Source organism: Aptenodytes forsteri, unplaced genomic scaffold, assembly GCF_000699145.1.
Source record: "Aptenodytes forsteri isolate BGI_AS27 unplaced genomic scaffold, ASM69914v1 Scaffold486, whole genome shotgun sequence".
NCBI lineage: Eukaryota > Metazoa > Chordata > Aves > Sphenisciformes > Spheniscidae > Aptenodytes > Aptenodytes forsteri.
Window position 1 is genome coordinate 851601 of NW_008795717.1, and position 10931 is coordinate 862531.

General features: G+C 40.4%; 1 protein-coding gene across 1 annotated transcript in view; it reads right to left on the reverse strand.

The window, feature by feature from the left end:
• Positions 1-298: 298 nt before the first annotated feature.
• Positions 299-10931, reverse strand: part of LOC103902495 (zinc finger CCCH-type antiviral protein 1) — a 33088-nt gene continuing 22455 nt past the window's right edge. Inside the window, exons 9-14 of the mRNA XM_009283554.2 lie at positions 10505-10625; positions 9849-9945; positions 9344-9422; positions 5105-5235; positions 3044-3195; positions 299-2410 (exon numbers count right to left, since the gene is read on the reverse strand). Of these exons, the coding sequence (XP_009281829.1) occupies positions 2127-2410; positions 3044-3195; positions 5105-5235; positions 9344-9422; positions 9849-9945; positions 10505-10625 (864 nt within the window). The 3' untranslated portion in view covers positions 299-2126. The remainder of the gene's footprint in view (positions 2411-3043; positions 3196-5104; positions 5236-9343; positions 9423-9848; positions 9946-10504; positions 10626-10931) is intronic.

Below are 10931 nucleotides of genomic sequence, written 5' to 3' on the forward strand. Positions count from 1 at the left end.
CATCGAGATGTTCAAACAAGTGCATCCTTAGAATAAGTCAATACCTGACTACTTCTACGTATTAAAACCAGTAGTTCTGCTACTACTTCACCTTATTCTTTCCCCTTTTTTTAGGACTTCAACAACGGCTCAGAGCAGCTGTTTAATTACATGGAGTCCAACCAAACTACTACAGCACTTAAGGGTATCTTAGTTAGGAAGTTCATGTACAGAAATATTCTCTGTGAATCAGACTGTATTGTATCCTTCATACTTAGCTAAGCGTCTACACTAAAATGTAAAACTACATCCATGCAGTTCCCCGGTTCAGAAACACAGATGAAAGGAAGACACTGAGGACATGTATTAAGTGGCTAGTTCACTAGGTCTGTTTAGTTGTGCTGTTAAGTTTACGTACGGAGACAAACTGCACACTAATGAGCAAAAAGTGAGCGAAAACACGTTTTATTTGCAAATATGGCAAAACTCAACGATTCGGGAACTACAGGCAAACAAAAGAGAGAGATCTTAAAAAGTAGTAAAATCTTCCCCTTTTAATGCATTACTGATGCAATGTTTTCATTTAGTTCTAAGACAGGAATTTTAGTAAGATTTCCTAGTTTTATATATTTCCCCATCCTCTTGGTAACTTGCAAACTTTGAGTAGTACATGTGGTTGACGGATCTGTATCAAAGATGCAAATAACTGGGAGGTTATTCATGTTACCGTACAGCTTATCTGAAAGCAAAACTTACTGCTCCTCTGTCCTCAGCAAGGGTTTCCCTCTTAACAGCTAGACTGCCTGAATAAGACATCTTTGTACAGAGGGTATTCAGTTCAATTAACTTACAAACTCCTTATTAAAATTCAGTAGAAACTCTATATGAGTTTCTGTATTTTCTTTTTGGGACAATAAAAAGCATATAACTTAATAAAAGAGGGCTTAACCACCATTAGTAGGGTTGTACATCACTGATGGAGACAAAGCAAGTTTATCAAAAGCAGACCCAGGGAAGCAGTATCCAGGATCACCCGTAGCTACCTCAAGACACAACGAGGAACTACACTTGTCAGCGAGTTGCCCAATGTGATGTGGGCAACAAAACACGTATACAAAGTGCCTTAGGACAGCAGTTCTACCACTGGCCTCGAGAGAACATAACCGGTCCCTTCCAGTCATGTCTGATTTCTGGAAAAACGAAAATTAACGTATACAAATAGGACAGAAAATACCAATGCTCCTTAAGATGCTTCTCCTGTCCTATAGCATTTGCTAAGCAAATGTTCACATTGAGAAAATACGTGGCCACATTCACTTGAAAGCCTGGCTTGTTGTGACACAGCCTTTATATACTTACAGCCATTAGTTGCAGCCAACCACCAAATTTTAGCCCCTGCTTATTCATAGGTTGTGACTTTCACAGTTTCACTTGAGCTCTATTTTTGTATAGGTCACACAGCAAGTTACTGCAGATCTGCAGAAAAAACTTGATCCAACAATTTCCTGATCCAAACAGTAGCTGCCATTGTACAGATGAAACTTCTCCACTTGAGAACGTAACGACATGGATTTAAAATAAGCTTTTTATTTTTTTGTTTTACCATTTTAAACTTGAAACTAGTATCAGAAACTAACAAGCAGCACTTGGAAAACTAAGTCAAGTCATTCTTACCTACACTGATTTGTTTAGAATTGTGATAGGCAACAGGATCAACGACAGCCATATTCTGCACTGAAAAGATCTTTGACTACTAAAAACCTGAGAGTTTGCTTAAAAACTACTGTACTGTTAATTTTTCTCTTAACTGAACTGTTCACAAAGAGAAATCCTCTCTACTCTATTTCTAAGAAAATGCCTTTACAATTATTTGCCCACAGAAGTCATGACATTCTATTTCCCATCCCATGATTCTGATTTTTCTGCTATGGTTATCCAAATGTCTATGCTTCATTTAAGAGAGGAAGAGGAGAAGACAAGGCAATTAGTCTCAACAAATGTAACATCTGTTTTGCCAGCCCTCCTCAATACAGAAATTCTTTGGATTAACATTCCAAAGGATTATATTAAAAAGAAAGAAGTCACCGAGTGTGAGAACACCTGCAATATGGAAAATAAGATGAGGGATACAAACAGCTCTGATCCCTCTAAGATACAATACATTTTTTTTCTTCCTCCTTATACTCTATTATATACTCTGGGTAAATCTGGTGTTTTTCAAAGACAACAAAAATGGAGGGATTTAACTCATCGTCCACACAGCTGTCATAAAACCGAAGCCCACCAACAGACTTTGTCGGGGGGCGAACGTAGGCTGCATTGCCTTTAACATAATCTCCAACCAATACACGAGCCACGAACATGATGTTTGTTTTCACCGCAGGCTGACAGTATGTATGGGAATAGGAAGCATCTCTAGCAAAGTAACTTCCTAGAAAATAACATGAAAACATGGTTGTAAGGAATATATATAAAGTGGCAGTGAAAACTGAGCATCCCCTTGTTTTTCAGGAGGTATTTGACCCAACTTTGACCAACAGGTCTTCTCTTACTCAGTTTACATAATACCATAGAAATTTTTACAAGAGAAAGGATTTCACCACATAATTTCCATTCAGAGTTTGCTATTTTAGGAATAATTTTTAAAAAAACAAAACATATGAAAACACTACAGGTATGTGTGTTATGATGAGAGGGATAGACAAGAAAACATGAGGACCTTCCACGATCATGCTGAGGGAATGCACACCCTTCTTGGCCCCTGCCATGAAGACTAGCGGCCATTTCTCTGGCAAGTTCAAATTATGACCTTGACCCTTCAGAAGATCCCACCTGCAGCAACAGAGGCTTTTTCAAATCCCTACATTAATTGTCTTAACGCCTTGTGAAAAGACTTACCCACACACAAAGCAAATTCTCGTCCTCTCCAGAGGAAAGGAAGATCATAATACCAATTCCTACCTCTTTTTTTCACCCTCTATAGTTAAAGACTTCAAAACTTTGATTGCTCTAGTAGCAGGGGAATCTAAGTAGACATCTAACACACAAAGTCACTTCTACGTACCATTTCCATAGTTAGTTCCATTGTTTCCACAAATTCTCCAGTCGAAGTTGTGAATGCAGATGGCTTCCACGACGGAGGTCTTGGTTCCGTGGAACAGGAGCCTTTCATTTACTTCCTTCCCTCCATTTTCCCTTTTCATCTGCGCCTTTTGCCTAAGAGAAAAATGCAGGGGAGGGGAGTGTGAGCCATGGAAGAAGAGGGAGAAAGGGGTTTAAAATTAAAAAAAAAAAAGTATATCATGTACATGTAAATCTCAGCTGGATGAGATTTCCAGTCTGCTTTCTCTCTCAGCTTGGAAGATGAGACAGACTAGCAGTACGATGAACAACTACAAGATGAGCAGTGTACTGGTACCACTGCCCAGCAATTCTAGATAATTCTGGCTTTCTTCAGTGAATTTAAGTAAGCATTGACACTATTCTAGTTCCCACTGTACCAACCTTTTGCTCCTCTGTAGGGTCCTACTAGTTCTGCTTTAATGTCTCTTGTCCCTTCCCACCCCCAAACTCTCTGCAGAGCGGAGGCTGTACTAAGCGCAGAGCCTCCATGCTCCAGCAGCAGGTAAAAGCTAGAGGCAGCCTGTTCTTCATTCCCCTAGCGAACTCAAACTGCTGTACACACGGGGCTAGTCATCCTGCAAGAGGACAGGGCTGTGCTGAGATGGGCTTTCTGCCTCGGCTGCACGCACCTAACGTTCCCTCTCTCACCTCTTCTGTTGTAACCCTCCACCAGCCTGAGCTCCTGCCCCTTGGTGAGATCAGTGCAGCTGAGGAGACAGAGCCAGAAGGAGAGAAACAGCCTTCTTTCACCACTGAAGACCTTACTGATTTAGGCCAGAGTCAGGCTGAGCTATGACCAGTATCAAAAGACGAATCACAACAGAAGGCTCAACTGGTATCTCCTGTCACCATTTCACAGCATCCAGACATCCCACAGGTTTTCAGAAGCTGTTGAAGCAGTAATACTCTTCAGGAAGTGATCAGCTACAAAGTAAACAGAGCCGGGGAGAGGGGAGAATCCTTCCAACTTGTAAAACTGCGTAAATGAAAAGTTAAGAGCAGTGGCCTTGTTGAAATTTGTTGAAAACTTGGCAATGTTAAACTTTGCCTGGTTAGCTTAATTATCTCATTGGAGGAGGAGAAAAAGTATGCACTATGACATGTTTTGAAGTGTCTTAAGCTTTGCTGGATGACAAGGTTTTATGAAATTGTTAGCTGATAACTTCCTGGGTTCAGTCACTTCGCAGGTGAAAGTACTTATCTGAGCAGTATTTTTCTTCTCCATTACTATTCCATACAGTCCTTGAATACTTCCATTAAGTATCTGTGCTTTTGTTTTAAACTAGACAACTGTTCTGTGCAACAGCTTAATCTGCTACCAAATTAACCTGAACCTGGTCATTTACTGTCACGAGCACCAGCTCCAATCTGTTAGTATCTAGCTTGGCGTAAGTACCTGGAGTTCAGTATCACTGATGCAGGTGTTGAAGACCAGGAAGGGGCTCTGGAACTCGGAATCCTTATGCGTTAACTCAATGATCTCTTTCTCAGTGAATACTGACTTCATTCAGCAAAGGTACTCAAACTTGAAGAAGCCTTAAATAAATCTGACTGCCAGAGGTGGGGGGAGGGAAGAAAGGCCCAAGCACCCTTACCCTAGCCCACTTCTTTTCTAGGAAGTATTTCATATACTTTAACAGAGAAACATTTGTAACAGACAGAATGCATGTGCAGCAGGCAGTCACTGTTCAACCCCTGAGACAATATGCTATTCCACATCACTGTGGCTATCCTCATCCCAATTTTGTGTCACTTGTGTCTTTCTGTCCATACCCCTCCCCCCATCGTCCAAGGAGTCATGCAAAGGGAACCTCCCCCCAGGAGCATGGCATTCTCTGGAAGGCCTTGGACACTTAATTTCACTCCTGAAACTGCCCCTAAGAAGGAAATATCGGTCACATTAAAGGACAGGTGGTAACGTCTTTCCTTTCCTAGGCAGAAAATATAGGACACCAGCTCTTGGAGACTTCCCCCCCTTAATGACGAGGAAACAAATACTAACCACTGAAACACCTTCCAGAGGGATGGATTCTGAATCCTCTGTATTTTAAGGACATTGTAGCTTTTCATAGTCTGAAGAAACAGCTGCTTTATTGTGTTGTATTCAGAGGTTGTATTACTGATGTCTACTGCCTATAAAATACAAACCAAAGCAAAAGAAGACATGAGGCTTCAGTTAGCTCGTAACACACAGAAGCCCAATTACAGCAGATATACTTCCAGAAGGGTCCCCAAACTATACTTGCGAAGGTTAATTTAATGCTTTAGATTGTGACTTTGTGAATAATTAAGACAGACACTTAATATGTAAATTGACACTTTTCGTGTTTAAAAATCCATCAAGAAACGCACATTTTTCCCAAAGAAAAGTTAAGGCAAAACATAATTAAAACATGATTCGAGCTCTTCTGCTTGCTTATGTCATGCATACATTTTCCAATTTTTTCCCCAACGTAATCTGTCTTTAATCTTCTAGAACAAACACTTCTCTTCTGTAAACCAGACTGAAAAATGGATAATGCTGGCAGACTGATGTCACTTGGTAATACTTCCCACTTTACTGCTGCCTAAGTCAAGTGGGGACTCGGGATGTCTTAAAGTGAAATGCCCAACATCCCACGTATCAAAGTTGTTTTGTAAGCAGGAAAGCTGCGGTCATCCTAGGAGGTAATACGAAATCAAGATCTTAACTCGTCAGGCAAAAGCTCCACGTTTTAGAAGGCTGAGTTTAGAGGGGAGATAAAATAGGACTTGTATTTCACAGCTGCATATAAATAAAGCACTGTTTTTCTGGACACCATGTCCAGCTTGTACATTAAATACTTACTGAAGAAGAGGCCTATCGTAGGAAAGTCTTCTAAGGATTAAGAATAAAGTCAGCTGCACAAGGAAGAATTATTTCTTTGAATTTATTAAAAGGCTTTTACAAGGTTGAATGAAATTTCCCATGTCTTAATACAAGAATATTTTGCAAAGCCTCTTTACAACACAACACATAAAACAATTTGGATGGGCGAGTGTTTATTATCTGCATGCTCTGTGACACCACAGCTCAAGTTGCTCAACATACCTACAAGATGGAAATTATGTCACTATATTTCAGTACTACATCTTTTATCGATACATAAACAATTCTTATTTAGACTACAAATATGCTTTTGCTGTGTTGCATCTTTTACTGAGGAACTGTAACCTTTCTGGGTAAAACAGAGGGTCAGCCACATGGTACAAGGCCTAATCCTGTAAGAAAGGTACTTCAATTATTTTATCATATGACGGCCTCCAAGCAACAAAGCCAGTTCTCTTTGGCACAAAAACTTTGTGGGATTGTCCTCCTTTCCCCAAGGACACTTCCCCTGTTAATAAAGGGTAACACCACATTGCTACTGCAGGTTGATACTTCATAGCAACATAACTTCTTTAGCTCTTTTCATCTTCAGACCTAAAAAGGAAAATCCTAGAGAGGATAAGCATTTGCTAACCCACTACCAAGGAGTGGAGTTTCTGAGGCAGAGAAAGAATCGCTGCCCTGACAATAATGTCTATGAGCACATGACCGTACAACGAACAGTACTCTCCGATATCAAACCGTGATCTCCGGCTAACTTAGGTTTTGGAAGGAGCATAGTTTGTATTAGTGACAGTGACCCAACTAGAACTAATGTCTATGAAGTATACAGATAGACTCTCCACGTTGCATCAGCTCCCATTCTGTTACAGCACAGCAATCTTTGGCACGTGTGTCAGGATTCAGCAACATAGCAGCCACACAAAGACATCCTCGGACATAAAAACACATAGTCATTGCACACATTTCTCAGTTGTACATCAAAGATACAATTTAAAACCCAGCATGAAGTTCCAAGACAATATCATTTCCTTTTTTTTGCCTTTAAAAGGTTTACCAACTACTAATTCCACTTTGTTAACCAAAGACAGAAGAGATCTGCACCAACTTTCCAACTGGTGTTACCAATTTCCCTTGCGCATTTCATACACTCTACTTTCTATAGAACTATGATTCTAAACGGTTTACAGATTAAGACACTGCAACACTCAAAAAATAAGCAATGTTACAAAACAGAGCTGCTCTTTTTAAGCAAAGATGACTTTCTCCCTATCTCAAATAGGTGTTCCTTTTTAAAATGGATCACTTCCAGCGCAGCAAATTTTGCCAGGATTATTTGTCAATGTCTGAAGAGAAGGGAATTCATCAAGTCGTAATTGTCAGATGTTACGATGGTCACCACATGCATGCAGAATCCCAGCCAGTCCCAATATTACCTACTGCAAAAAAACAAGCTTAGGGTCCCACAGAAATATTTAATCTAGCCCAGACTTTCACTTTTCGTGCCAACAGGTACTGTGGGCTTTGCCACTTTTTAGGTACAGAATTAACTTTTCCTTTCCTATGAAAGGCATTCGGTTTACAAAGTTAAGAAATGGTTTTCTTAGGTGCCAACTCAGCAAGCAAACTGAGCTCTGGGAAACAAGGTGATCCTTCTATTTCACGCATCCCCACAAGTACCACCAGCGACACCATGGATCTGCACATCGCATTCCAAAGCCTCTCACACTCACCTCAGTGACTCCGGGAATGCCCAAACAAATGGGCTCAACTAAAATTCAGACTGAAGTTTTCAGGGTAAATAAGGGAAGCAGTTAAGTACATGCAACTCTGAGACCTAAAAAGAACTGAGCTACCTGTCTTCCTGGCATTCTTTTGAAAAATTTAAGCTTATGTTAATCAGTTAGGCTGCTGATAAGCCAAGGGAAGAGCTGATTAGCTATATCCTTTATTATTTTGACAGAGCTCATAATATCACAGGCCCAAATCTTCAAAAGGTCTGGCTGCCAGATTCCCACACAAACTCATTATTAGTTCATTCAGCAGGTACTGGACACCTGACACTTTTACAATCTCAAAAAATTAGGGTTTTTTTTGCTAATTGTGAAAAACAGCTATTTGAAGGGAGCTAATGTACAGACTTAAATTTTACCCATCGATTTTTCATCAGAACTGTATTTAGATGACTTTGCTATATACACACGTGGCCAGATACTGCTGTTACACTGAGTCAGGCATAATCCAACACCAGAGGGTAGTCAGGGAAAAATGAAACATTCACCACAAAGCAGAATAATGGAAACCAGCCCACGGAAGCCGAGAGACATGGCATTTCTGGTTCTCATGCCACTGCCAATGTAACTACACTAGGGAAAATAAAATACAAAGAGTGAGAATAGCAAGGGAGCTCTCTGTCAACCAAAAGTAGCCAGAAAGAATTCTGGAAATATGCTATTACTTCTGTCCTGTCCCTAGCCATCAAGACATCTGTGCCGATACAACTTGGTCAGCATCATACAAGATTTTGTGACACAGTCAACAAGGAAAACCTCTTATGCTCCACATTATGTGCTGTTCCTTTATCAGGATCAAAACCACTACAAAAACGGGCAAGCGTAACAGTGAAAAGCCTTTTTTCTAGCATACTGTAGTACTTCCAGAAGGACTGCTTCTTAATACCATTAGACCTAGTAATTTAAAAAACACCTGCACATTTTTGCTTGTGGTAGACCAAATAGGAACACAGATTTTGGGCTGGCAGGGGTTTGGTTTGTTGAAGAGATCACTGCAAATGTTTTTTTATATTCTGGGCTGTAACTCTCTATTTCTGCCATTCCTTGGGGCCATGGTCTGTGCTCAGATCTGTGATGTATGTGACAGTACTGGGTGACTTGAAAGAGCATATAGAGATTTCCTTTCTTAGGTCTCCAATCCAAACTTTATCCACCAACAGCCATGATGGTATTATTATTGGATGGCTTTTTAATGGCCTACACAGAAAGGGTTTGGTCTCAGCCCAGCTTCTAGTGAAGAAGAGGAGCTTCATGGAAGCTCCTTGCTTAACTGGTCCACCAAGTCACCAAGGTAAGCCATTTTTTCATTTTTAACAGTGAATCTTTTTGTCTTGAATTTGGTGAGTTTTATTTTTGCATGTGGATAGATGCCTAAAACGCAGATGAAGTTCATGGGAATTTGGCACCTTTTTCAGGAGCTCTTGGGAGATCACCTAGCTCTTTAGCATACCCACCCAAGAAGTCACTCCTGTCACTTTTTAGCATCTACCCAGTTACAATTGCTTCAGTTAAGCAGCGTTCTTCTTTGAATCGTGCCTTTCCATCAGAATTACAAGAGGGAAAAAAAAAAAAGAAAAAAAAGAAAAAAAAGGTAAGATACCTTGTATCCCAACTCAGGCAGTGCAGATTGATCCCAGTGGGTAGGACAGGCTTGATCTGGAATAGAAGAATCCCTCTGGCTGTTTGCAAACAGACAAAGCAAGGTGTTAGTAATTCTAGTCCTGCTCTGAACATTCAAATTGGCAGCATCCCCTTTGGCCAATTCCTACATTTAAAAATAAACAAAATAAACCACAAGAAACTGGGAAACGGCCTCATTCTGTGAGCTGGGCTTTGCATGCTGCCATTCAATTGTCACAGTCCTCTTCCACTTGTTTCTTCACCAGTCCTGTGGATGTGGTACCTGGAGTAACGTGTACCCCAGAAACCAGGTGATGCACCAAGCCAACAGTTTGTGATACAGCTTCTGTTCAGTCAAATGGGTATGTTTTCTTCTAGCAACAGCTGCGTTCTTTGCACAATTACTGCCAACACTGGCAGCTGTTTTGTCTTACAATTACTTCTGAAATACGGGATTAAAAAAAAAACTTGAGAGCATCATTTACCCTTTCTTTATCTTCTGCACATCTTCAGAAGACAAAAACTTTGGTCGCCTGCAGACCTGTCTTCGAGTTTTAAAAGACACGTTTGTCTGGGTCATTTCTTGAAGAGAAAAGAGAAGGAAAAAGTCATGAATAGGTCTACAAGATGGGGTCATTAATTAATGACAGTCATTCATTAATGAAAATATTCATTAATATCATTGTCAATTCTATCTGCTGAAGAATAGTTGCACAAAGCCTATGTAAGCTTCTTGTCCTTCCTGTAATTGTTATTTAACCTGTGCCTATCTTGCTTGCTCCCTTAAGTCATTCATGCTCTTTAAACGTTGCTCCAGCAGCACAGAAAGATGCTCGATTTTTCATTTTTACCATCCACAGGGTTATCTCACTTTACTTAAGGTTTACTGTGAGTTTATGTGAAGCCTATGGGTCTTTTCATTTCTGGTCCAATGTGCATCTGGATAGTGTCAAGGAATAAGGGGGAAGGTTACTTTTGTAAGGAATTTCCTCTGGGCCATCACTACCTCGCTTCCCCTTCCAATCAGTAAATCTGGTAGTGTCAGTAAAAGAAGTCATAGCTTCTAAAAGCTGGGATAGCTTGCAAGTTAGTTTTTGTAAAGCACTGCGTAGTTGTAAATGAGAACCTTTAAAATGAGTACCTTTAAAACTGAGCTGGTAATGATACAAGCCAGCCTGGAAAGACACGATGGCATCTGGATCTGCTAGGTACAAATTCTCAATAATGTCAGAAGATGGCGAGTTCACACTATCCCCTTCTCCCTTTGGGGTGGGGGGGAAAAGAGAGAGGAGAGTAATGAGTAAACACAGTCAGTACTAAACCCTGGATAACTAGTTTGGGTAGAGGGAAAAAAGAGGCAAAGAGTAGGATGAAGAGGAATCTACCCAGAACTGTCGTGGCCTAAAGCACAATTACCGAACACTCATAACTTACACACAAACACATAATTAGTAATGATGGACACACATGTATCCCATTGAAATTTCTGTAACAAGCTTGTACTGGCTTTGGCTGGGATAGAGTTAATTTTCTTCACAGTAGCTAGTGTGGGGCTGTGTTTTGGATTT